General features: G+C 37.0%; 5 protein-coding genes across 5 annotated transcripts; 2 read left to right on the top strand and 3 right to left on the bottom strand.

Moving 5' to 3' along the window:
- Positions 1-625: 625 nt before the first annotated feature.
- LOC113284457 (lysine--tRNA ligase, cytoplasmic-like) lies at positions 626-5,774 on the top strand. The gene is made up of 17 exons (XM_026533920.1): positions 626-779; positions 876-951; positions 1,098-1,166; positions 1,282-1,447; positions 1,532-1,625; positions 2,407-2,492; positions 2,859-2,977; positions 3,070-3,132; positions 3,214-3,339; positions 3,452-3,734; positions 3,821-3,917; positions 4,040-4,196; positions 4,428-4,571; positions 4,663-4,731; positions 4,814-4,957; positions 5,106-5,157; positions 5,417-5,774. The coding sequence occupies exons 1-17, from the start codon at positions 679-681 to the stop codon at positions 5,422-5,424; spliced, it is 1,854 nt and encodes a 617-aa protein (XP_026389705.1). The 5' UTR covers positions 626-678; the 3' UTR covers positions 5,425-5,774.
- Positions 5,775-6,054: 280 nt separating this feature from the next.
- Positions 6,055-7,982, top strand: LOC113284475 (probable xyloglucan endotransglucosylase/hydrolase protein 5). The gene is made up of 4 exons (XM_026533940.1): positions 6,055-6,599; positions 6,725-6,825; positions 7,024-7,217; positions 7,311-7,982. Exons 1-4 carry the CDS (start codon positions 6,392-6,394, stop codon positions 7,708-7,710), a joined length of 903 nt encoding a protein of 300 aa, XP_026389725.1. The 5' UTR covers positions 6,055-6,391; the 3' UTR covers positions 7,711-7,982.
- On the bottom strand, positions 7,397-9,423 carry LOC113284466 (two-pore potassium channel 5-like). The gene is made up of 3 exons (XM_026533930.1): positions 8,379-9,423; positions 8,075-8,222; positions 7,397-7,535 (listed from the first exon to the last, which is right to left on the bottom strand). The coding sequence occupies exons 1-3, from the start codon at positions 9,329-9,331 to the stop codon at positions 7,512-7,514; spliced, it is 1,125 nt and encodes a 374-aa protein (XP_026389715.1). The 5' UTR covers positions 9,332-9,423; the 3' UTR covers positions 7,397-7,511.
- Positions 9,424-9,726: 303 nt separating this feature from the next.
- LOC113284449 (O-fucosyltransferase 38-like) lies at positions 9,727-14,333 on the bottom strand. The gene is made up of 12 exons (XM_026533909.1): positions 13,968-14,333; positions 13,145-13,223; positions 12,891-12,958; positions 12,591-12,679; positions 12,317-12,494; positions 11,979-12,107; positions 11,696-11,832; positions 11,386-11,599; positions 11,069-11,253; positions 10,589-10,684; positions 10,342-10,482; positions 9,727-9,970 (listed from the first exon to the last, which is right to left on the bottom strand). The coding sequence occupies exons 1-11, from the start codon at positions 14,175-14,177 to the stop codon at positions 10,344-10,346; spliced, it is 1,524 nt and encodes a 507-aa protein (XP_026389694.1). The 5' UTR covers positions 14,178-14,333; the 3' UTR covers positions 9,727-9,970; positions 10,342-10,343.
- Positions 14,334-25,055: 10,722 nt separating this feature from the next.
- LOC113295605 (blue copper protein-like) lies at positions 25,056-25,890 on the bottom strand. Its single transcript, XM_026543952.1, has 2 exons — positions 25,211-25,890; positions 25,056-25,107 (listed from the first exon to the last, which is right to left on the bottom strand). The coding sequence occupies exons 1-2, from the start codon at positions 25,888-25,890 to the stop codon at positions 25,056-25,058; spliced, it is 732 nt and encodes a 243-aa protein (XP_026399737.1).
- Between the last annotated feature and the right edge of the window lie 407 nt (positions 25,891-26,297).

Raw genomic sequence — 26,297 nt, 5'->3', positions numbered from 1 at the left:
GTATAATGGCAAAACTCATTACCTTAAATTGTCTAATTTACGAAGCAGAATCCGATGACATGGTTAGAATGACATTATCATGACATGATGATGATTTTTTCCTGCAAAACCAAACAACGGTGAGTATGAAGCTAATTTTTTGGTGGCATGTTGCTCCTATAAAGATCTACAATCTAATCAGTAATGAGAGCATTTCGAGACATATAAGATTACCATCTACCATTTTGAATATCAACTATTAAAATTAAAATTTATGGATGATGAAGTTTCATATTTCAGAATACTTTATTTTCGATAGGAAGGTGGAGCTTTATAAAAGGAACATGTCGCCAAAAAATCTCATTTGTAGAGATGGTCTCACCATCTCATAATAATAGTATTATTTTAACCATGTGATTGGATCTTTCCCTTTGCCATTCCCATGAAAATTATCCTACTCCTACCTAGAAGATTGTCCATTGTGGATCATCCACAGTGGGTGAACGACCAGTTGGACCAGCAGTAACAACTGCTTAGTCAAATATACATGACTACCAAGGAGGCAAATCCCAGCCGTCCATCACCGAAATCCCTACTTAAAAACCCACCAATAAAAGCCTCCAAGAAAATTCCCTTTGACCTTATTTTCTCAAAAACCCTTTCGTTCTTCTCTCAGACTCTCTCTCTCAGTAGAAGCAAATGGTTGGAGGCGTCGAAGAAACAACGAAAGCGGTCTCCGAGTTCACTATGGATCCATCATCCACCACTCCTGAAGCTTCTTCTGAAGCTACAAGCAAAAAGTAAACCATAATTCTCTGTAATCTTGTTATCATCTCCAATTCTAGGGTTTTTCGTTTGATTGAATTTCTAATTTGGTTTTCTGATGATGTTGGCAGTGCTTTGAAGAAGGCGCAAAAGATGAAACAGAAAGAGGAGGAGAAGAGGTTAAAGGAGGAAGAAAAGAAAAAGAAGGTAAACAAATTAAAAAAAAAACCCTAGAAATTTTTGGAGAGAATTTGGTTCTTAGGGTTCCCGAATTCGTGATAATAACTTCTATTTTGAATGTGCTATGTGTAATGGATTCTGAGAGATTTTTGGTTTGGTTTGGTTTTCTGTAGGCTGAGGCCATGGCGAGCTCCAAGGCGGCTAGTAATCCTAACCCTGATGATGAAGATATGGATCCCACTGTATGTATTTGTTTTTGTTTTATTATTTTGTTAATGTTTTTGGTTTAGTTTTGTATGGAGGTTTTTCTAATTGATTTTTCTGTATTTAATTGATTTTTTTTCCTGTTTTTGGCAGCAATACTTTGAAAATAGGGAGAAATGGCTTGCATCCCAGAAGGCATCAGGGAGTAATCCTTATCCTCATAAGTTCTTTGTTACAATGACTCTTACCGAATACATTAAAATGTACGAAACATTGGCTGATGGTGAACACCTCGAAGATGTTGAAGTTTCGTTGGGTGGTAAGTGAACTTTTATGGCCAGGAATTTTACTGTAGGAGTTGTTTATGAACAAATGTAAATGATGTATATTTTTCTTTGTTCAGGTAGGATTATGCACAAGAGAACTTCATCTTCGAAGTTGTTCTTTTATGATTTGCACGATGAGGGCTTAAAGGTTCAGCTCATGGTTGACGCAAGGTATAGAACTGTGATTTAAGTGGGTCTTTTCTTTGTTACAGTCATGTGTTTCACATTGTTCTTGATGAGACTAGTTTTATGAAAGCTTGGCAGCTTTTTATGTTGGATTGATATATTTGTTAGACCCTGTAATTCCTCTATTTGGGTTATCGAATTCATGGATATGCATTTACGAAATTTGGACTAATAAGCGAGGTGGCTTTTATGTTCCTGCTGAATGACACTCTCTGTACCCAATGCTATCGAAAGTTGGGTTTATGCAATGATTAGTTGTCTTCTAGCTCTTTCAATTGTCCACAGAACAACAGACTCTTAGAAATGCTGTCCGATATTCTCGAAGATGGTATAGCCTATCGACTCCCTGTCTGAAGTTTTAAAGGACAAAGAACTCTAAGAAATGCTGTCAGATCTTCGGGAGTATCTGACGGCATTTCTAAGAGTTCGTTTTTCTTTGGAACTTAAGATGGTATGGAAATTGTAACAAAATATACTAGGTGACCTAGTGCATTATCATGTTAATGAAAAATGCTCTTCTTCTTGATCATCTACGCATTGCTACATTTTTTTTAGATCTTTATATGGAGAGCTGCAAGGAGATCTGTAATTAACCTATTTAGAGAGTGGTGGCAAAGAGTGTTAGATATTATTTGTTGAATCACTATTACTAATTTATTTTCCTTTCTATTGCATTTATGAACTTATATGTATTTTTTCTAGTGGATTATCTGCATCTGCTTTTAATTTTACCAAATATAAATTTTTGAAAATTATTTCGGTGTAGGAAATCTGACATGGACGAAGCTGAATTTACACGCTTCCATTCTGGTGTCAAACGCGGTGACATTGTTGGTGTTACTGGATTTCCAGGTATTGGACTTGCAATGTTATTGCTGCTTTCAAAGAGCTCTTACACAGCGAAAATTTTGTGCAATATTTCATTGGTTTGAACTACTGATTAGTTCCAGCTGTCCCGCTTGAAATTAACTGATTTATTGGTAATACATGAATAGTGTTATCATATTTGAAATTGACAAATTGTATATGAAGCATTTTCTTACTCATATCTGCCCTGGTTTCAAAATGAACCAGTGCTACCACATTTGAAATTGTATCTACAGTTATTAAAAGTTAATGGTCAACATTCGCTATTGTTGTTAATTTTGCCATATCTGCTCTGGTTTCAAAATGAACTTTGTTCTCATGTATGACAATATTTGTAATATTACTTTGCAGGAAAAAGCAAAAGAGGAGAACTAAGTCTTTTCCCCAAATCTTTTGTTGTTGTATCTCACTGTCTTCATATGATGCCAAGAAATAAAGCTGGTCCTGGCGGTGATAATGCAAATGCCAAGGTAAAAATACATTTTCTGTGAATGTACCTTTTCAACAAATCGATGTGTTTTTTAATTGTCTACATGATTGATGATGCTTTGTTCTATTGCAGAAAACTGATCTATGGGTACCCGGAAGTACAAGAAATCCCGAATCATACACATTGAAGGATCAGGTCTGTAAAATACCTGTACGCATCTGTCAGCAATTCACTCCTTGTTCTTAACTTAATACTTGACTGATTTTTCTCTTACAGGAAACAAGATATCGTCAGCGTTACTTGGACTTGATGTTGAATATGGAGGTGCGGCAAATATTTAAAACTCGAGCTAAGGTTGTTTCATACATTAGGAAATTCCTCGATGATCTCGATTTCCTGGAGGTTTGTACTGGTTCTTGCTATTTTTGGTTTTCTATTAATTTTATGATGATGCTATCAGCTTTTGTATCATGTATGCTGACTTAGTTCATACTTCACTCATCATCATCATTAGGTAGAAACCCCCATGATGAACATGATCGCTGGTGGAGCGGCAGCTAAGCCATTTGTTACTCATCATAATGACCTGAACATGAGGCTGTTCATGCGTATTGCCCCTGAGCTTTTCCTTAAGCAGCTGATTGTTGGTGGATTGAACCGTGTGTACGAGATAGGAAAACAATTCAGAAATGAAGGAATTGATTTGACACACAATCCAGAGTTCACCACATGTGAGTTTTATATGGCTTTTGCAGATTACAATGACTTGATGGATCTCACGGAGAAGATGTTGAGTGGTAAGGAGTGCATGTGACTTGGTTCTTTATTACACCTTCCTTATTGTCCGATTGTGGATGTTAACAGTGTTGTTCAATTGAAACAGGTATGGTTAAGGAACTAACCGGTGGTTATAAAATCAAGTATCATGCAAATGGATTGGACAAGGAACCAATAGAGATTGACTTCACTCCTCCCTTCAGGTGTTTGTTTATGCAATTTTATTTGTCATTGTTTATTATTTAAATTACTTGAGTCATCCCAACATTTTTACTTTGTTCTGTTGGAAATTAATGGAACCGCTCGGCCTTTTGGAATATTGCAGAAGGATTGAAATGATCGGAGAGTTGGAGAAGATGGCTGGCCTTGAGATACCCAAGGATCTATCAAGCGACTTAACCACCAAGTATTTGCTGGATGCCTGCGCCAAGTTTGATGTCAAGTGCCCTCCTCCTCAAACAACAACACGGCTGTTGGATAAGGTATAATCTAATCTGAATGGTGGTCCTATTAGGAGTAATATCCATCGTAAGCCATCTTCGTGTATTCTTTGAAATCATGTCTTCAGATCCTAGTTGACTTTCAAAGGGTCTGTTTGATCCAGGACCAGGATTGCTGTGCATCCACATTGGTTTATGATAGCTTTTTTTGTTAATGCTTTATTGCAAAAGAACTTCACTGATTCTTTTTGTTCTTTTCTGTTCTGATGACAGCTTGTTGGACACTTCTTGGAGGAGACGTGTGTTAATCCAACCTTCATCATTAACCATCCTCAAATAATGAGCCCCTTGGCGAAGTGGCATAGATCGAAGCCAGGCTTGACTGAACGTTTTGAATTGTTCATCAACAAACATGAAGTATGTTGATATAGTTTCTACATGTTATGATGGATATTGTCTTTATGCTAATCCATACCAATTCATTTTCTAACAAATTTGAGATGGTCAGCTTTGCAATGCATATACGGAGTTGAATGATCCTGCGGTACAACGTGAGCGATTTGCCGAACAATTAAAGGTGTGTATTCTTATCATCTTTATTGTCTTTTTTGTAAGTTTTACACTCTGTTTTTATCTGATAAATGGGAATGTGATCTCAGGACCGACAATCTGGTGACGATGAGGCAATGGCATTAGACGAAACATTTTGCACAGCTTTGGAATATGGATTGCCCCCCACCGCTGGTTGGGGTTTGGGAATTGACCGGCTCACTATGCTGCTTACTGATTCACAGAATATCAAGGTGCTCTTCTAACTGGTTGTTTTGAAATTTCTGTATATCACGTAACATACAAATGCATGTTGCAGCTAATCTCATAATTTTGGTTTTTAGCCTCGCATTTATGACTTGGATGGCAGCTAATTCTACTTATCTGTGTGTTATGGTGCAGGAGGTTCTTTTGTTTCCTGCTATGAAGCCTCAGGACGAACCTGCCCCCAAAGGTAAAAAATTTGTGCAACCGAGCAATGTTTTAGTCAATATTATAATTAGTTTGACTGCCAAACATGATATGCATATATATTTGCTTAAACTGCGGATTGTTTTAACATTTGATACTCCTTAATACCGAGTTGGTGCCAATAAAAATGATTAAAAAACATACCGAGTTGGTTAATGACTCCGCTTTATTCTTTTGGTGATAGTAAAGCCCAAAACAAGTTAAATGGTCAGCTACTAATTCTCCTTTTTTTTCTTTTACAGCAACTTAGGTCAGGTGTGGAGGATTTTTGACACGGAACTCTTTTGAAGATTGAAGAGTTTCAGCATTAATTTTAGCTCAGCCCAGAGTTTGCTTTTTGCTGGATGAAGTTGGAGAGATTTCAACTTATTTTTTCTCAGCCTAAAGTTTGTTTTTGCTGGTTTCGTTCTTCGATCACAATTGACTACTTTGGGTCTCTATACTACTAATTGTTTTCCTCTCAATTAAGTGTTTTACTTATTCATACTAGATGTGTGCACTGAGATCGTGAAATTTTAGCTTTTTAAGATTAAATTGTGTAATTTTATTTGAACTACATACATCACATGTGAAATACGAAACCTGTTATTCTTTTCCTTATTTTGATCCTTCTTTGCATGTGCTCTGCGTTCATGACCAATTATAAAGGTTTCATTTCTAGACAAAATTAAGAAAATTATTAGCTCTCAGGCATTATACGTCTGCATGATCCTTTCACATGACCAGCAAGTAACTAGTAGTTAAAAGACTTCTCGAACCCAACAAAACCTAACTTCCAAGAATGTTAACTAACTTTCATCAACTAACAAATTTGAAACTGCTAGATTTGAATCAAGCAAATAGATCGTGGATGTTGTCATCAACTAACAAATTTGAAACTTAGATAGTGGATGGTGTCATCAACCAACACATTTGAAGCTGCTAGATTTCAATCAAGCAAATAGATAGTGGATGTTGTCCCCCGGCATCATACTCAAATATTTGTCTTTTTTTGACCATGTGCAAGAAGAGGCTGGGTTTTCATGGGATTTTGCTCCAACGAAATCCTAAAGACATTCACATGATGAGAGATGTAGTGCTGCACACTATCAACTATAAAAGGGCTCCTTCCCCTTTCAATTTCCACCACAACCATAGTTCTCCCCCTCTCTTTATACAGTTCACAAACTTCACCAAGAAAACATTCACACATATACCATCATCAGATTGGTTAACAGATGATGAAAATGGCAGATCCTTCATCTAATATGAAGTGTTTGTTCGTGGTCTGTTTTTTCTCTGTGATTGGGATGGCAATGGGTATTGCACCAAAGACGGCAGTGAGTGTGCCATTCGGGAGAAACTATGACCCTACATGGTCATTTGATCACATCAAGTATTTCAATGGCGGTAATGAGATTGAGCTCCACCTCGACAACTACACTGGTATGTACCAAAGTTTTATCCCCACATTCTATTCCGTCTTCTGTATTTTACAGATTCACATGTTCTATGTTTATCTGCCTGGTTTTGATGTTTTTTTTTTGTGTACTTTGGGTTATCAACTGTAGGTACTGGATTTCACTCAAAGGGATCTTATCTGTATGGACACTTCCACATGCACATAAAGATGGTTGCAGGAGACTCGGCTGGAACTGTAACTGCTTTCTATGTAAGTCATACCATCAGTATAATTACTACTAATACACCATTAATCTTGCTAATCCTGTAATCCACAACCCCTCTGGGTGTTAGTAGCCTCTCTAGAAACCTCCTCTGGCCCTAGGGATTCGGCAGGGCACAGACTGCTAGTTCTATCAGATTATTTGAATATGCAATCTGATTCAGCATACTTTACAAATGAATGCAGTTATCTTCAAACGGGAATGAGCATGATGAGGTAGACTTTGAGTTCTTGGGAAACAGGACAGGGGAGCCATACATTTTACAGACAAATGTCTTCACAGGCGGTGAAGGTAAAAGAGAGCAGCGAATCTACCTCTGGTTCGATCCAACAGCGGCTTACCACACCTATTCTATCCTCTGGAACTCCTACCACATCACGTAAGTGTCTGTCTTACAACTCGTCAATAGATTTCAAAATCCCCACCAAGTATCAATTATTTTTCAGAAAACTAAGGAAATGGCAAACTGCAGATTTTTTGTCGATGATATCCCAATCAGGATATTCAAGAACAGTCAAAAGCTTGGACTGAAATTCCCATTCGAAAAACCCATGAAGTTGTACTCAAGTTTGTGGAACGCAGATGACTGGGCAACTAGGGGAGGGCTTGAGAAGACTGATTGGTCCAAGGCACCCTTTGTAGCTAAGTACAAGGGATTCCACATTGATGCTTGTCAGACATCAGTGAACGCCAGATTCTGTGAAACACAAGGAAAGAGGTGGTGGGATCAGAAGGAATACCAAGACCTTGATGCAGCCCAGTACAGGAGGCTCAAGTGGGTACGTAGGAAATTTACAATCTACAACTACTGCCAAGATAAAGCCAGGTTCCCCACAATGCCTCTCGAGTGCAAAATAGACAGGGATGCTTAATCAAGCAATTTAATACTATATTTTTACTAGGAAACTATCAATGGTAGTTGCTTTAATTCTTGAGATCCCGCCTAGGTACTACATTGGAAGGGACTGTCATATGCTTTTCTTTTCTCTAAATTGGTGATTCCCATTTAATTATTCATTTATTAATTCCACAATTATCGTTATCGTCAGAGTGGAATGCTGAACCTGTAATGTGCCTATTCTTTTTCTATTGGGCATTTGTTTTCTACCCACACATGAATTATCATATTCTATCGTTTGAAACATATCCTGGTATACTAATTCTCTATTCTCAGTTCCTTCATGAATGGATAACCGTGATAAAAAATAAGATCATTTAAATAACATTATCACTAACCATTGTATATGCTCTTAGTAATTCGGGAAGTGTTATCTTTCCAGAATTATTGGTGTCAATCTTGTCAAACTGGTTGCAGATCTGCAATATATCTCTGTCGTTAATCTTTCCCATCTCTTTGAGCTTGTGAATCACATAGTCGGATTTACTGAAAAACATAAAAGTAAGTGAATTCGTACTTCAAAACAGTGCCTTTGAACAAATAACTCGAAAACATGCTTTACTCAGACAAATTATAGGTTAAATCTACTAACTGGAATAGCTACAGTATAAGAAAACAAAAAATGAGAGCAAAATTCCAAACCTGAGGAAGCCGTTGCAATTGATATCAGCTGCAAGCAAGTCTCTAACTGTGATTTCTTTATGCAAAATCTTCTTGGCCATAATTCTATGCCTTTTATCAATCCTTAACTCTGCTAGATACAAAAATGCTCTAGCAACCGCCAAAGTTGACAACAAAAGCCATAACAAAGCAAAACATCGCCCTTGTAATGTGTTAAAAGCTTTATCACCATATCCCACTGTGGTAACAGACATAACTGATAGATAAATTGAATCAACCACATCTAACTTCTCAACAAAATGTAAAACCGCAGCACCCATCCCAATACACAATATGACAACACCAATTGCTAATCCAACCTTCATTCTTATCCTCATTCTTCCTTTTTCTACGTCAAAAATGTAATTTCTGATGACCGAAAAACGAAGACCATCACTGGTATTAGTCGCCAGCCTTGTACCCAGATTCACATGACTAGTTGCCACAAACAAAGCTTCTTGCAAATCTAATGCATAATTTACTAAGCCACTTAACAAGATGTCTATAAACCCAAAACCTATTAACACATAAACACAAGCGAAAATTTTTGTGGCGTGTGTGAGTGGTGTAATATCCCCATACCCAATAGTACTCATAGTAACAACACAGAAATAAAAAGCATCAACAACAGGATGAGTTTCAATAACAGAGAAATTCTCTCTGTTGAATGAATATATTGTAACACCAAAAATTAGATATATAATCAGTAAAACTAATGCTTGTCTAACCATAGAATTTGAATCCTGTTTAGTTTTTCCTTCAAAGGTTTGATCATCATTATGTTTCAATAAGTCTCTCATGATAGGCAGAGCAGGAGCAGTTCTTGATCTAGTAAGACCAGAATTTCTTCTCTCAAGTAATCTGAATTCATCATCAGCGGACTGGATTTCCTCATCTTGAAAAACAAGTGACGCTAATAGTGGTTCTCTTTCCATAGTAAAAAATGACGAGAAAATAATAATATTCAGAGAGTTTTCGATTATCCCAAAGACACACAGAGAGAAGGATGCGTGGGTGTTGAGGCAAGAAAGAAGTGGACAAATACAATCACCAACCACAGAGAGAGTTTTAATTGATTAGCAAATAAAATGAGTTTGTATTATTGGAAGTTGGTGGTGGCCTAGGTCAGTTTCAGACGAAGGATCCTATAACAACACAACGAGTGAATATTTTAGACTTCTCCGAGACTATTCAGGGGAACACAATTATTGCAGGCTCTAAGCATATTTTCTTATCAGAGAATGATAGTTCACTTGTTATTTTCTAGACAACACATTAGCATGAGCAGTTGATACAATCAAGAAATTCTTCAGGCAATAGTAAAAAAAAATTATGAAGGCTAAAAAGATTTTATATTGATATTTGTGATCAAAATACACGAACAATGTCAGATCAGTACAAGCACTCCATCAAAAAGAACAAAAGAATACAAATTTCTTTTCAATAGAAGGCAATATAAGCCAGAATTTCAGCAGATGCTTAATTTGGAATTCCAACTTACAACTGCAAAAGAAGTCCACCCTCATAATCATGCACTGTGGATGATGTTGAATCTCTAATATGACAATTAATCCCTGTGACGATATAAACAAGAAAGTCTTAAAAAGTATTTTGACAAGCCATCCAGTCAGCTAATTAGGGTAAACAGGTGGAACAAGGAACTAACTGTACGAGTACGACAGAAGTATACAAGGGTTTTGTTACAGAAAAAATATAAAAAATGACGAAGCTCGGATGTTTTCCTGATTCGTCAGCTTAAGTATGAACAGTGTATTTTCATTGCTTTTTGATAAGGGGAAGATTGTTGGTAACACAAGGAAAGCTCACTAAAAGTATAGTTAAATCATTCTTTCTGCCTCCTTGGTAAGATTCAAGAGTCAACATTCAATAAGTGTGTATCAGCCTAGACGCTTCGTGCGTTGAAAATCTCTGAGAAGCAATGTACCTTTAAGCAGGGTGAACATGCTTTTTGGTTCCGCAAATGCACTCTGGAAGTGGATTCTCGTAGAAAGATTCTTCAGTTCTAAACCTAGCTCGACCTTTGATCCCTGGCATCAAACCTCTTCTCTTCCTTGGACCTCCTTGCCTGTAAATTTCAACTTAAGTTAGGTCTTATTACTCAATTATTTTTAATGGTACCAATCCTTATTCTGATTTATTGGACTATAAAGATTAGAAGACACCAAAAAAACCTGTTTTTGTGCATCCCAGTTATGACAGATGATAATGAAACTCCTTCTTCCACCTCTCCCGTTTCCATCTTTTCAAAAACTTCAACAAGTCCTTTCCTGAAAAGGAAATTGGAGATATATGTCCATTCACTTTTTTGAACAAAGGAAATTGCTGTGAAATAACTGCATCCAGATTATGTAACACTGTACGCTAACAGATTCTTTAATCTATCACCCCTTCACCATTCATTATGGCCAGTTTTAGGGTTTGAATTTGCAAAATTGTGGGAGAAAAATCTAAAAAACGCACAGCAATTTTTAACATTATACACAAAGTTACTTAAATAAATATGGTAAAGTAAAGGTTCCACATTTGAAGTTGATATTTACCCCAATACCACCTAAGGAAAAATATTTACAACCAGTCAATTATTTCTGGAGTCTACGACTTTCAGATATCAACGTTTTTCTCGTTGCTGATCAATAAATGGTAAAGCATACCTATCCGGGGAAACTGTTTTTCGGTGACCCAAGAATCTACGGTGTCCCTCAACAACTCTTGCCATGTTGCCTGGATATGATGGAACAAAAACGTCACTCTCTATGCACATAATATAATCCAGAGCTGCTGTTTGAGATGCATGATCTGCAAATGCTTCCAATTCTTTCGAAGTTGCCACTGTTTCCTGCATGGTTAATCAGTCAAGTGCTTGAGTCTAAAAAGTGTTTAAGAGGTAACTGATTCACCCATGAAGTGCATTATAAAGAAAAAGAAAGACAAAAAACGAGAGAAACGAAAATAATTAAAGAAACAACACCTTGAAAACAAGATTCGGAAAGCGGGATTTGAATTCTGAAAGGTAAGCATCACCACCATAAATTTCTCCAGCAGCAATGTAAATTGTCGTAGATGGAGGGTAACCAAGAGCTTGAAGGAAAATGCCAACCTCCTTTGGAGTTAGGGGACATAGCCCTCCGATTCTTTGCTCTGTTGAGTTAATCTTCTTTACCTTCCAGTGGCTTGTATTTTCTCTGTTAACAATAAAGAGGAAAAATGAGTTGTGCATCTAGAAATCTAAATTGCAACTTTATATATAATTCCTTATTGGAAGTGGTAGAAGATTTTACCTTAAAATTCTCAGTTCTTTGGCTTCGATGTCAGTCAGTCCATATGTACAACCAGTGAAAGCCAGCATATCTTTCTCGTATCGAAGATGAAGAGCAATATATTTCCCACCTTTTGATCTCAGCCGCTCCACCAGCTTCTGTGGTTTAACCGTCATGTATGCTCAGAACCTAATTAAGCAGGATACCCCATAGGAGAGACCTCTTAAATGCATTAACTTTCCCAAGTTTTCCTAATTCAGCTTAGCGAGTAATATAGGAGTTGCATATATAACAAAGATCAGACCTTTGCCAGATTCTCAATTGAAGGAGAGAAGCGGAGAGCATTGTACAAAGCACGGCATCGCAACCTCTGGATGTCAAGAGGGAGGTCATTGTTTGCTAGTCGGGAATCAGATTTTGCAACATGAAGCACCTGCCATAAATATCATTTCACAATCCTACCTTATTTTCAAAGAAACATCAACATATTATGACCTAATTATAATAATTTGGGCCATATGAGACAGTGGCGATCTCCTCTATCATGGAAATAATCATCCAAAATCTAAAACTTTCTAAGGTTCTAAAGGTGTGATGATATGCCTGGAATCACGCTGAATGCCCAAATGTAGAAAAACATACCTGATAATCCTTCCATAATCCTGTCATCTCTTCATAATAGCCCATACTCCCCCATGAAGTGAAGTGTTTCCGAGCTCTAGGAACCAATTCCAATTCCTTGGGAAGCTCTCTGACTATCTTTACATCTTGTTGCAGGATTGCAATGAAATGACGCTCATCAAATATATCTGAGAATGTACTGCGTGATAAAGATTATAATGGAAGGTATAAGTCTTAGATAGGAAGACTGATAATGGGAATATGTGTACGCAGGATATAGTGTTTTATAGGAAACCTTGAATCTTGCCAAAAAGACTTTCTGTCCAATTGAGGAATCACCATTGTTGCATTCATTATTCGTGCTACAGCGACCATATCAGCAATCTATAAGTAGGAGAAGTATTACATAGCTTTTTGTGGAATAAAAAAATTATAACGATACAAAATAAAACATTATACCAAATAGATAAGATACATAGTAAACATTTCCATCTGTTCTGCTTATCTGAATTCTTACTAACATATAGTTCGAGAATGACAAGAGTTACAGAGGAAAATTAGACAGAAGGAGAAAAAGTAGATGTCATGAACTTACACCAGTGCGCATTTGATTGAGCCCTCCATTGCTTTTGACAGTTATGTAGCGGTCCCATTCTTCAGTTGCTGACAATTTAGGAACATCTCAGGGTTATGCAAGATGGAAACACAACAATCCTACAGATACATGAAATTTATAATACGATTGCAGAACTTCCAAGTTTCCAACAAACTAATTTTTTAAAGTTGAATTTTAAGAAGCCAGGAGTTTCACCTGGTAACACAATAAAGAAGATAAGATCATAGACGAACCTTTATATCGAGGAGTAGGTTTGATACATGGGTGAAAACCATAACTATGAGGAGCTTCCCACAGTTGATCAATTCGCACCTGCAAAATCAAATAGCTTAGTTATTTGGGTGTATGCTCCAATTTCTAGTCAATTCTGACCACACAATACCCAATCACTAAAGTTACAGGTGGTTTGCGAAAGAAGTTACGGAGGTCCACAGGCATGTCAGGCCAATCTGAGTTCTAGAGGCAGTTCTACAATACTGGAACTTCTTGGTTAGGCTTAGGAACATCACATAGGCAATTCAATATAGTAGTGCAAACAACATGGTGATGATCTTATGTGCTTACTAAGAATAAATGCATTGCCAGACTTTAATGCGTAGATTAACAGGCTTACATCGACACACTAGTTCGAACACAGCATTGACAAATGTAACATGAATAAGTGTTAAGCAGTCTCGCACTACTCGAACTCTCAAGTCTGTGACTCACAATTAGGAGACAACTCCCATGGCTATTACAATGAAATTTTCCCAAAATTCAACCCTCATGTCCTGTCACATATTCACAGCCCCTAGTCTAAACACACATCTGCCCACAGGCCATAATACCCTATACTACTGCCCTACGGAATACTAGTTAACCAAATTCATTAAAGAATCAATCTCTTAAGCTCCAAATTGAAGACAAACAAATCCAAACAAAATGAGAAAAAACAAAACCCTTTGATCAAAACATGCTTAAAAACAAAACCCACTTCTCAAATTCCAAACATTTTCACTCAAATTCCACAATTAATCACATTCTCCAACAAAAACAAGAAACGAAGAGGAAAAGTACCTGTTGTTGTAGGGACTCCTCCTCATCTGGTAAGAAAGATTTGGAGGGTTCATCATTATACCTTGAAGTACAGATGAAGAAGAATATGGTAATGACGAAGAAACCAAGAACTACACAAGTGATTGATGAATTAAGAGATGTTGATGGTTTCAAGATACTTTTATATCTTGCTGAGTTTCTAGAAGAAGAACCAATTCTTCCCTTTACCATCTCATGAGATTTTGATTTTCCTTCAGAATTTTTAATCAGATCTAATCTACGATGATCATTCTATTTCAATTTTGAAGAAGAACAGAAACAAAGAAATCAGAACAAAATTTACTGATCTGGGTTCACACTCCCACTTTCTAGAATCTTTAAAACCAGAAAAATAATAATGGTTCAATTCCGGTTCTTAAAGCAGCTGGAATATCTTATGGTCTGGCAAGCATTAACGGACGCACTGCGGATAGGACCGGCAAAATTCAAAATCAAGAGGACATGGACACGTTTGTATACATATTAATTAAAGGGGATGGGATTCTTTGACATGATTATATTGACATAATCTTCACATTTTAGCGCCATTTTTTCTACCGAGTCCAATCGACAATGAATTTGAAGTTAATTTTTTGGTGACATGTTTCTCATATAAAACTCTACATTCCTATCAAAAATGAGAGGATTCCGAAATATGAAACTTCATCATCCACAAATTTTAATTTCAACCGTTAATCTTCAACAGTTAATATTCAAAATCGTAGATGGCGGTTTTATACATCTCAGAATGCTCTCATTTTTGGTTGGAATGTAGAGACTTATAAGAAGAACATGTCACCAAAAAATTAGCTTCAAATTCCTTACCGTTTGGATTCAGTAAAAAAAACTATAACCATGTCAACGAATTATGTCAATATAACCATGTCAATGGATCCCACCCCTTAATTAAATTATACAGAACTAGTAATAAAACAAGGTGACCAAATTTGATCAGCACTACCAAGACATTACTTTGGTATCAGTCGTATGGCTTTGCTCCGTAAGTATGACGTAAGCGTCTTCCTCTCTGTAATTGGTTTAGGAAAATTCCTAATACAACTATCCGTTTCCTTAAGCAAATATTTCTCTACCCAATTCAAGCTCCTATTATTCTCCATCATTAGTTATCTAAGTTACTTCATCAAGACTGTAATCAATATTTGCAATCATAAGACCATCTACAACACTACTGAAATGAACAAAAATAAAATCATTACTCTTGACCCTCAACATCCACTCACTGATACATCTCAAAGTCCTATCATTTCTGCAACCACTACTGAAGAAATTCAAAATAACATAAGCATTCACCAACATTTTTTACAAACCACTGAAATCCTTGAGGTTCTCATCCCTCAATCTACACAAACTACTTCCACAACTATCACACATAACCATCCTAATATCACTACAGTTAACATCATTGCTTACCAACAACAAAATACTATTAGAACTAAAAACAAAACCGACCTCCAAGAAAGAAGAAGCAGAAGAAGTCCATCATTGTCATCATCCGCACCAAAACGAAAAGGAGAAGAGCAAGTACCGAGAAAGCCAATTCATCAAAAACTTGTTAATCATCTTCAAACTTTGTCCAAAATTCAAAGCCTTGGCTGCTTTCAGTACCCCTGAAAGAACTTCTAAAAGTCCTCCTCATCATAGCTCCAATTATCCTCCTCTGCATACTGGTCACTATATTCGCTGCCTAATGATGCAGGAAATACCTAACTGTCGCCTGATGACGAACTCCCCTCACTATCACTTTCTCCACTCTCATCACTTTCATCCTCTAACAGTTCTTCATCATCATCACTTGGTTCTCCTTCACGCATCGTTCTGGCAAAGATCTTTGGATTGGCTCGCTCATCTTTAAATCTTCTGCGAAGTTGCCTCTCATGATAAGCCTCCATCCTCTTCCTTTCATATGCAGCATCAGAATCCTCATCACTGGTGTTCATCTCTTCAACTGGGTACTCAAACCCATTCTCAGTCTCCTCTGAATCACTTTCAGTGGCACTTCCATAACCTTTTTGCTTCTCTGCTTTTGCTGATCTCTCTTCCTCTTTCCTGTAAACCCTGTCAAAGTGTTTTACTTTCCAGACCTCAAACAAAGCATCAATATCTTCTTTTTCATGTCTCTGATGAACGAATTCTTGTGCACCAATTTCTTCCCTTTCATGCCTCTGACGAATCCTTCCCAGTACACGCCTTTCTATCTCCTCTAGCAAATCATTCTTTAACCTTTCCAACTCATGATCTTGCAATGAAAAGGAAATAGCTTTGGCCTGCTCATATTCTTCCGATAATGGTGGAACGACGGGAAGAGGATTTTGTGAATTATCAGGCAGGTTTTGATTACCGGTATCAGCCATTCTCTAAAACTTTCTCCTTCCACTTAATCTTTGCATTTTCTGGGTATAAACTTTCTGATCCTCTGATAACCTCATTTTATAGACCCTTAATTAATACAATTCATAGCCATTTATGACGTTTGGTTAAGAGTCATGTCTCTAGACCATGCACGCCGGTTCAATACCCTATATACGGTACTCAGAACCATCATGACGCTTTGAAAATTATCTTCCACAATCAATTTTATCTAACCTTTCAGTCCTGGCTTAATTACACCTCTTCGACCTTAACGCCCCAACACACCAAACCTAATCCTCTTACCACTTATAGCTTCTTTGGTTCCACCATCATAAGTGAAATTGGTAAGCCACCAAACCTAATATTTTTTTTTCTTGGGTATTAATCTTGGATTTTGATTTTACACCGGTTCAGATATTGCATCACATGTTAGGAGGCACCATTACCTCTTGGGGCATGTCGAGTAGTTACATGAATTACAATCTCATCAACTATTTCCTAATCAATGCTCAGAACCCTATACACCAAAATTACCCATACCCCACAAAACCAAAACCCGAGTTTACCAACATTTCTATATCTCGCCCTTTGTTATTTCATACCACTCTTCATTGCACCCCATATACAATTATTACGTTTGGAAGCATTCAAATTCTGTTGCATAAACCAAGAGTAAACAATAATTTAAGAGTGTATCCTAAAGCTAAATCTCCCCCACATGTGTTAAATAAATGTTATAACTTTGGGGTCTCTACCATTATGAAAGATGTCTTATTATCGTACCAGTTAGGATTGATTATGTCGACAAAATATCAACACTGCATAACTATCACGGACCATGCAGATAACACTGATACATTTCCCAACACCACTGCTGCTGAACCTTATCAACACATACCCAACCTGAATCTTTCACAATTTCATTCTCACCTTACCAACAAACTATAATCATCCTCTCAGACTTTCCATTTTTAAGGTTCAGTCTTCTATACAGGCTCATATTATTTTATCTCTGGATATCTCCATGACCTGTCTTAATTCTCCTCTGATCCCAATTATATCCTGGCATTATTATCTCCAAACACAAATATATATTGTATCAACATCCAATCCTAACTCTGCAGATACCCACTTGTCTCTTAAGATCAACATCTGTTTTATTGTCTATATGGAGGATTAAAACTCTTCAACTGCTACTCATTCTGCTACCTCTATTCAAAACCTCTCTTCTCAAATGGCCGAGAAACTTACTCAACTCAAAAATCTTCCTGCTTCCCTCTCTGAACAAGTGTTTATTGATAAAACAATTGTTCTTTGCTGAGAATGATACTAATTGGAAATGGTGTATGGTGGGTTATGTATGTAGTGAGACTTTGGTGCCCACCTCTTCTATCAGATATTATTACATCTGCTCTCAATGGCCTCTAGCTCAATATCCTACTGTCACCAACTTCAATGGATTGAGAAACAATTTTTTTATCCGGTTGGTTGAAAGTGATTTCAAAAGGGTTAATCAACAACGCCCTTGGTTTACTTGTGGCTTTCTTATAGTGTTACGAGTTATTCCACCTACCGGCTGGCCTGCAAACTTTCAAGTTTCTTTTGAAGACGAACTGATGCGGCTCATCCTATGCAATGTTCCTAAAGAATGTATTGGATTTGAAGGTCTGACAATTAATCTTGGAGAACTGCTTGATGTTAAAGATCCATATGGTAATCATCCTCTCAAGAAGAATGTTAAGATCTATGTGAGAATCCCTATCAATGGATCTCTCCCAACTGGTATTCCCCTCCTTACTAGAGGTAGAGAAGAACCTTTTGTCATCTAATGCAGGTACTTCAAATTCCCAAGGAACTTTTGTCATTCTTGTCGTGTTATAAATAATAAAGATGCTATCTGTCCCAATTGTCTAGCAAAACAAAAGCTTATTAGGGAAGCAGCTCTTATACTTCAAAATATGTGTACCCACCAGTTTCTAGGTTCATGATGCCAAACACTCAAGCACATGATCTTCCTATACCTTCCCAAAATAACCCAACTGTCGATTCCTTAATGACTCAAGTTGAGGTAGCTCCAGATACTCAAAGTTAAAGGTTGGAACCTAATGGTTATGTGGATAAAGTAAAAGCTCCGGATATTGCCCATAATTTGAATGCTACCAACCAGGACCCTCTCAAAAGCATGATCAACATGGGCCCATTTGGTAATAGATCAATTACTCTCAAGATTCATGAAGGAGAAACAAACCAAATCAAACAACTCATTCTGTTGGTCAATGGTCTACCAATTGTTTTAAAAAAAAGTTACTAATCAAGCTGAAGGTTATTCTGCTCTGAGCCCTATTCCTGAGTCCAGCAATTCAGGACCGATCCACACCAATAACTCGACTAGGAGATTCAAGATGGCTGCAACTCCTACTCAGAAATCTGTTATATCAAAAGAACAAACTCTATCTTTGGCAGCTGAGCATGATGCTCTCTTTACTCTTAAAAGAAAGATCAATCCTCGTGCTGACCTCCGGAAGAGGACTAGATCGTCCTCTTCTCTTCTGGTTGATTCTATTACCAACTCTCTCAAAGTTGATAACTTGGAACCAGGTTATTCTACTCTTTGCCCTCATATCACCAAATTGGGTGACATCTCTATATTCAACTTGCCTCAATGTACCTTCAATGCCCATACCTCTCCCGAGGATTTTGAAATTTTACTATACCTATTGATGATGCTCCAACTGGTAATGGTGTCCGCAATAATTCCTCTCATGAGGCTGCTGATCTGAACCTGGATGCTACTCAAGGAACTAACACTGCTGGTGGAAATACCAATTCTCAATCTAATGGTAGACAGGACTCTGCTAACCATGCCTCCTCTTCTCCCACCCCTATTTTATCCTCTTCCTCTCTTGTTGCTCCTTCTTCTTTTCCTGTTAATAATGTGAACATAATATGCTAGAATGTGCGTGGTCTTGGAAAAAAATCATCCAATAAGGAACTTAGTATCCTTCTTAGGAATTTCAACCCTGACATTGTTTTCTTGTTCGAAACCAAAATGCAAAACGATTTTGCTGCGAGAAAATTGAGGAATATGGGCTTCCCTTGTACTGCTAATGTGCCTTGTGTTGGAAGAAGTGGTCGTCTTGTTTTGGATTGGAAAAAGGAAATAGACCTTACTATTGTTTCCATTAGTAATAGGGGCATCTATATTACTACTAAGGATATCATACACTCTGAAACTTGTCACATTTTTTTCATATATGGTGAACCCAATAGTTCCTTAAGACAAGCATTCTGGGAAAATCAATGCCTCCTGTCACCTATACCATTAGATGAACCAACTTTCTTTGTAGGTGATCTCAATGCTTTCTTAGGCCCTGAGGATAAAAATGGTGGCTTAGAGGTTGATGACACTAATTTCTTTAATCTTAGGAATTTCTGTAGTGTTTTTGACTTGCATGATCCTGGTTTCTCTGGTCCTAGATTTACTTGGTATAATATGAAACATGGTCCTGATCTCATTCTTGAAAGACTAGATAGGTGTTTCATTAATCAATATACTGAGTTGTTATGTCCTAAATTCTGTGTTAATAATCTTCCTAAGGACTCTTCTGACTATTGCCCTATGCATATCATCTTTAATTTTGAAGTTAATTTTATGCCTAAACCTTTTCATTTCATGGCAATATGTATGGAAGACCCTACTTGTAGAGATATAATAGCTAATGCTTGGTCTGTAAATGTGGCTGGCTCTCCTGCCTATAAACTTAAGGCTAAACTTCTGAATACTAAAAAAGACCTTAGGGACCAGAATAAGATCTTCTTTGATAACATCCAAACCAAAATCAAAGCTACTAGAGAAGAACTGGCAGATCTCCAAACTTCCAACCCTACTGGCCCTCCTTCTACCTCTAGGCTAAGGGCTAGACTAGAATACTTCTACAACCTTGAGGAACTCTACTGGAAAGATAAATCTAGGGAGATCTGGCTCTTGGAAGGAGATCAAAACTCTCACTATTTACAGAGAGTCACTCTCTTTAGGAGAAAAGGGAATGCCATTAGCTGGATAAAAAAACTCTTGGTGTTGTTTTAACTGATAGAAATAGCGGAACTTCTTTTATGGATTACTTTAAAATTTTTCACTCTTCCCAACCTCAGCAATTTCAAGATGAAATATTAAAGAATATTCCTGTCAAATTCTCTCATAAGAAGAACTCCTTGTCAAACCTCTCTCTCACTTCTGAGGAAATAAAAAATTATGTTTTCCAAATGGGGGTGGGGGGAAGCTCCTAGTCCTGATGGCTTCACGGGATTCTTTTATCAGAAAAACTTGGATATTGTTGGAGAAGCTGTCATAGATATGACCCAAACTTGTTTTAGAACTGGTCACCTCGCAAAAATTTTCAATAACACCAACATTGTTTTGATCCCTACGGTCCCTCTAGCTGAATTAGTCTCCCAATACAGACCAATTGACCTATGTAACTTCATCTATAAAATACTATACAAAACCTTGGCCAATAGACTCAAACCTCTCATGGATAATATTATATCACAGAATCAAAGTGTCATTGTCCCAAAAAGAAGCATATCTGACAATCTCCTGCTAGCCAATAAGGATGTCTATGATGTCAATCATCATTATAGGAAAGAGGGCATTGCTGCCATTAAACTTGATATGTCCAAAGCTTATGATAAATTAAAATGGTCCTTTCTTAGTAAAGTCTTACTAAAAATGGGTTTGACTGATCACTGGGTTAATTTTATTCATCAATGTGTGTATAATGTCTCTTATTCTGTTTGATTGAATGATAGTCCTACTGGACTTATCAAACCTGAGAGAAAACTGAGATAGGGAGATCCTATCTCTCCCTACCTTTATATCATCTGTTTTGAAGCCTTATCTTCCTACATTGATAATCTAACCAGCAAAGGATTAGTTGAAGGAATAAGAGTTTGTAGGAATGCCCCTTGCATGACACACCTCTTATTTGCTGATGATTCCCTCTTGTTTTCTAAAGCTACTGAAAAAGATTTTAGAACTATAAAAGACTATCTTCAAAAGTATTGCTTAGCTTCTGGACAGGAAAATCAACTTTGATAAGTCTGGTATCTTGTTCAGTAAAAAGTTACCTACCCCTCTTATGAACCATTTATCTAATATCCTAGATATCCATAACAAAGATTTAGGGGAAACATACCTTGGCAGCTTTAGATTTTCAAGCCTCTAAGATGCAGACCCATATGGGTATCCTCCAAGATGTAGATGCTAGGATTACTTCTTGGCTCCATAGACTTCTTTCTCAAGCTGCTAGAACTACTTTGGTTAAACATGTTGGTCAGGTTATTCCTCTATACCAAATGGGTGATTTTCTTATCCCTAAATACCTTTGCAAAAAGATGGATTCCACCTTTGTCAATTTTGGTGGGGAGAGATACTTGACCCTAAAGATAGAAAACTACATCTTCTAGGATGGGATGCCTTGTGCTCCCCTAAGTCTGAAGGTGGCCTTGGATTTAGGAAATCATAACTTAACAATTTGGCTATGCTAGATATAAATGCTTAGAAAATCATTGAGAACCCTGACTGCCTCTTGGGTACTGTGCTAAAAGCTCGTTATTTTCCTAGGACTGATTTTCTTAATGTTGTTTGCCCTAGTGATTGCTCCTGGACTTGGAGATGATTACATACCATAAAAGAGATGGTTAAACCCTTTATTTTCTGGATTGTTAGGGATGGTAAATTCATTGATCCCTGGTGTGATAAATGGATTCTTACTTTAGGATCTGCCACCCCTAACCCTTTAGTCCCTCATGACCCTTGTGTTAAAGTCTCATATTTTATTGATGATGCTACTAGATCTTGGAATTTAAACAAACTAAATACTCACTTTGATGATGCTTATGTACAAAACATCATCACTCTCTTAAGTCAGTTATGCACTCATGATAGGAGGGCTTAGGAGCTTTCGAAAAATGATATATTTTCTTCTAAATCTACCTACCTGGGACTAAGAGGGTCTGGACCCTCCTGTAGTAATAAACTTCTTAAAACTAGAATGCCTATGCACTGTGTAACTTGTACTTGATGTTCTGATCCTTGTGAATCTATTATGCATGCTCTTGTTATGTTTCCTTTTTCTAGTCATGTTTGGAGTCTAACTTCCTTCTGTGCTAATACTTCTGCCTTTTCTTTGAGTCCTATGATTTATTGGTTAAACTTATGGTTGGTTGACCATATTACTAGAATTCCTATTGATAGCCACTGCATGTTTGTTGCTGTCCTGTGGTCTTTATGGACTAGTAGAAACAATTTAGTGTTTAGAAACCTTCAAGAAAATCATGTTGCAGTCATCTATAGAGCTAAGGCTATGCTCCTCACTTTGAAAACTAGAGTTCAATATCCACCTTGTCATACCATTTCCTTTAGTAACCACTGGATGCCCCCTACTTGTGGATGGATCAAATGTAACACTGATGGAGCTTGTGATGACATAATTAAGGATAATTGTGCAGGCTATGTGATGAGAGACTTCTCCAGCAAGGCTTCTTTCTATGCTTTTATTGTTTTTGATGAGGATTCTGACGAAGAGGCTGAAGCTAGAGCTATCTGGGCTGTTTTGAAGAAAGTTGTGGAATTAAAACTGACCCATATCATTGTGGAAAGTGATGCTCAAGACATGGTCTCCCAACTCGCTGCTAGAAGGTTTGATGGGACTCCCTCCCAGAACTGATGCAATCTTTAAAGACATTCAATTTTAAGCTTATTCTCTTATTGATTGTATTTTGTCAACCAAGAACTTGTAATTATGTTGCCCATGAACTAGCTATATGGGCAAAAAACGACAAGTCGTCTATGTACTGGTCCGTCCCTCCTGTCTGCTTTAGGCCTTTTGTTGAGGAAGACCATTAGCCTTTTTGAAGGCCCTTATTTACTTAAAAAAAAAAGGTGACCAATTTTGGATTACAAAAACTCCATTCAAATGTTATGATCCATTAAAACTCCATATTAAATAAAATTGATACAACCCCAATTTTTAAAAAAATTGATACAGAAACCCCAAACAAAATTGTTTTCATTAAATTCTATGATGAAATCAAAATTGATTTCATCAAATTCTATGATGAAATCAAAATTGATTTCATCAAATTCTATGATGAAAACAAATTTGGTTTCAACATTTTTCTTTTTATCATGAGACCAAAAGATTTTAATGATGAAACAATAAGTTTATGATAAAACTAAATTTTTGGTGGTACTGTTTCTGGTTAGTGGTGGTGCTTTTCGTGGTGATGATAGTACTAGTTTTTGTTGGTGGATGTGGTGTTGGTTGCTAGTGGTGGTAGTTAGTGGTGGTAATGATGGTTATGAAGCTGATGATGACGGGTGGTGGTGGTTGGTGGAGCTGGTGGTGCTGGTATATGGTATATATTGGTGGTGGATATGGTGGTGGTGGTTGGTGATGGTAGTGGCGGCGACGATGATGGTGTTGGTGGTTGGAGATGGTAGGATGGTGACCGTGATAATGTTTCTCATGTTACCGTTGATTAGTAATGGTGTTACTGATTGGTGGTGGATAGTGACACTTTTGGGGTTTTTGTTTTACTTTTGTTATTTGGGTTTTTTGTGTTACTCTTGTTTTGATGGATGTTTTGTGGATGAATAGTGACACCTTTGGGGTTATAACTCACAGCCCATAAATTAAATATATATTTATTTACTTTTTTGGTAAGAACTAAATTATGTTTATATACAAAGATCATAGTGTTATTGAACATCAAATCATACATTAATCACATAAATAAAGGTAGAAAAAAAACTCAATTTTATGCAGTTAGGATAATCAACCGATAGACTATTATACTAATTTTCCTAACATACTAGCTACCCCAACTAGCAAAACGAAGAATAGATTTCTACACAAGCGTCGTGTCAATTTCTCACGTGCATCTTGTGTTCCACGCGTGTCTGAGGCGGACACGACATCGATATTAGCGTGTTGGTGCTTCACAACTTATAGCAATACAATTGTACCAATATGGTAAACGTTATTCTTTGTAATTAATTTCAATCGAATCATTTGTTAAAACTTATGAATCCAATTTGGGATGCTTTTTGTTGTAGTTGGCGTGATTCTACAACAATAGTGGGTATCTTCCGATTTATCCACCAAAATCATCTCTTATATCGAAATACAAATTAACTTGGAATATAAAAATAAGGAAGGATCCATGGACACTCTTAGATGGACAAGGTCAGACATGATTTGCGCCATTTTTTTCACAAAACCCAAATTACAATGAATTTAAGTCTAATATTTGGATGATATGTTTTTCCTATAAGACTCTATATTCGTACAAAAAATGAGCACAATTTGGGATAGCAAACCTCACCATCTACCGATCTTAATTTCAACCGTTAACTTTGATCGGCTGATATTCAAAGAGGTAGATGGTGATTTTATATATCTCGAATTGTGCTCATTTTTTTGTAGGTATATAGAGTCTTGTAAGAGGAACATATCATCAAAATATTAGACTTAAATTTATTGTGGTTTGAGTTTTGCGGAGAAAATGACGCAAATCATGTCTAACCTTGTCCATCTAAGAGTGTCCGTAGATTTCCTCCCTAAATACGGTCGCAAAGATAACTAACTGAGATTAACTCATATTTTGATCGAATGAGATAATATGATATTAACTACACTAAACTTGTCTCTTTTTATAAAAATAAAATAAAACTCCAGCCTGTGTTAATCTGGCTTCAAAAAAAAGAAAAAATAAATAAAAATCATAAGCTTATTAGGTAGACCGTAAGAAAAACAAAAACAAAAACAAAAAGCAAAAGCAAAAGCAAAAACAATAGATAATCTTCATCTGTTTGAGTCTTGGATTTCCCTCCTGCCTCCATAGAAGTAGTTGGCGTCGCTGGAGTCGAAGTTGCTGCCCCTCCTGCCGATGAATTTAAATCAACTTTAATCTCAACATTGTTTCCAGCTGAAAAAGTGGGATTAGATGGCATAGTTGGAATCGAAGTTGCTGCCACTGTTGATGAATTTGAATTAGCTTCAACCTCAACACCGTTTTCAGTTGAAGAAGTGGAATCACATGACATGTCTTCAGCCGTGTTTGCGGCTTCAGTAGGTGCATCTTCAAATTTGGGTACGTTGACATAACCATTGGCGCCATAGGTAGGGCCGGACCGCCAAAACCTAACATAAGATGAATTTGACACCGGAATATCAAGCTTCATGCCGTTGTTGCAGTCAACAGGATTACTAGAGATGAAATACTGGTGGGCTTCCTTTGTTAGCGGAATTGTATCGTTCCCGGTGTTGTAGGTGGCGAGTGGAGATGTTGGATTACATGATTTGAAATCACAATAACTCACTTCTAGAACATCAGTAACGTTGGGATCATAGACGAAACGGAGACTGTCACCAACTAGAAAGGATGGTCTAGCCCACCGAGTATAATTAAGATGAGTCTGTGGAGACCAACCAGCATCATCACCAACATTCCACACAAAACCATCCACCATTAACGGAACCGCAACCATAAACATCAAGGAGAGCAAGAAGTTGGTTTTAAAACCCATGACGAAGAAATCTTAATTAATTTGAGAGAAGAGAAAAGAGATGAGGTATATATAGAGCTTTGTTTTGGGATGATTTGTTGTATTCTAAACGGATTCTGACTTCCAGTTTTACCATGAATAGAATAGGAGTTTAATTAAAATTCTGAAAGGAGGGTTCTGTTAATACTTTTTGTTATTATACTCTAACACGGATTCACAATTCTAGTCTAGTGTTCGCTTTTAGACCGCTGTGAGCCTGCCATGGTTAGCCCCCTAGAAATATGTGAGTTTGTACACATAAAGATTTACAGATAATTCTCAAATGTAACAAATTACCATCAAACGATTTTAATTAATTAGTGAAAACAATC

The sequence above is a fragment of the Papaver somniferum genome, chromosome 1, assembly GCF_003573695.1.
Source record: "Papaver somniferum cultivar HN1 chromosome 1, ASM357369v1, whole genome shotgun sequence".
Lineage (NCBI taxonomy): Eukaryota > Viridiplantae > Streptophyta > Magnoliopsida > Ranunculales > Papaveraceae > Papaver > Papaver somniferum.
Note: the sequence above shows the minus strand (reverse complement) of the source record. Positions and strands in the feature narration are given on the sequence as shown.

What these genes read in the sequence shown, in the direction of transcription:
- LOC113284457 (XM_026533920.1), top strand. Translation starts at nt 679, where the DNA reads ATGGTTGGAGGCGTCGAAGAAACAACGAAAGCGGTCTCCGAGTTCACT. An exon ending in TCTGAAGCTACAAGCAAAAA is followed by an intron (nt 780 to 875) that starts GTAAACCATAAT and finishes TGATGTTGGCAG; the next exon opens with TGCTTTGAAGAAGGCGCAAA. An exon ending in AGGAAGAAAAGAAAAAGAAG is followed by an intron (nt 952 to 1,097) that starts GTAAACAAATTA and finishes GGTTTTCTGTAG; the next exon opens with GCTGAGGCCATGGCGAGCTC.
- LOC113284475 (XM_026533940.1), top strand. Translation starts at nt 6,392, where the DNA reads ATGATGAAAATGGCAGATCCTTCATCTAATATGAAGTGTTTGTTCGTG. An exon ending in CCACCTCGACAACTACACTG is followed by an intron (nt 6,600 to 6,724) that starts GTATGTACCAAA and finishes TATCAACTGTAG; the next exon opens with GTACTGGATTTCACTCAAAG. An exon ending in GAACTGTAACTGCTTTCTAT is followed by an intron (nt 6,826 to 7,023) that starts GTAAGTCATACC and finishes AAATGAATGCAG; the next exon opens with TTATCTTCAAACGGGAATGA.
- LOC113284466 (XM_026533930.1), bottom strand. Translation starts at nt 9,331, where the DNA reads ATGGAAAGAGAACCACTATTAGCGTCACTTGTTTTTCAAGATGAGGAA. An exon ending in AATTGCAACGGCTTCCTCAG is followed by an intron (nt 8,223 to 8,378) that starts GTTTGGAATTTT and finishes TATGTTTTTCAG; the next exon opens with TAAATCCGACTATGTGATTC. An exon ending in TACTAAGAGCATATACAATG is followed by an intron (nt 7,536 to 8,074) that starts GTTAGTGATAAT and finishes TGTGTTTCACAG; the next exon opens with AATCTGGCGTTCACTGATGT.
- LOC113284449 (XM_026533909.1), bottom strand. Translation starts at nt 14,177, where the DNA reads ATGGTAAAGGGAAGAATTGGTTCTTCTTCTAGAAACTCAGCAAGATAT. An exon ending in TTCCGAATCTTGTTTTCAAG is followed by an intron (nt 11,254 to 11,385) that starts GTGTTGTTTCTT and finishes TTAACCATGCAG; the next exon opens with GAAACAGTGGCAACTTCGAA. An exon ending in AAAACAGTTTCCCCGGATAG is followed by an intron (nt 10,685 to 11,068) that starts GTATGCTTTACC and finishes TTTCCTTTTCAG; the next exon opens with GAAAGGACTTGTTGAAGTTT.
- LOC113295605 (XM_026543952.1), bottom strand. Translation starts at nt 25,890, where the DNA reads ATGGTGGATGGTTTTGTGTGGAATGTTGGTGATGATGCTGGTTGGTCT. An exon ending in ACAGATGAAGATTATCTATT is followed by an intron (nt 25,108 to 25,210) that starts GTTTTTGCTTTT and finishes TTTTGAAGCCAG; the next exon opens with ATTAACACAGGCTGGAGTTT.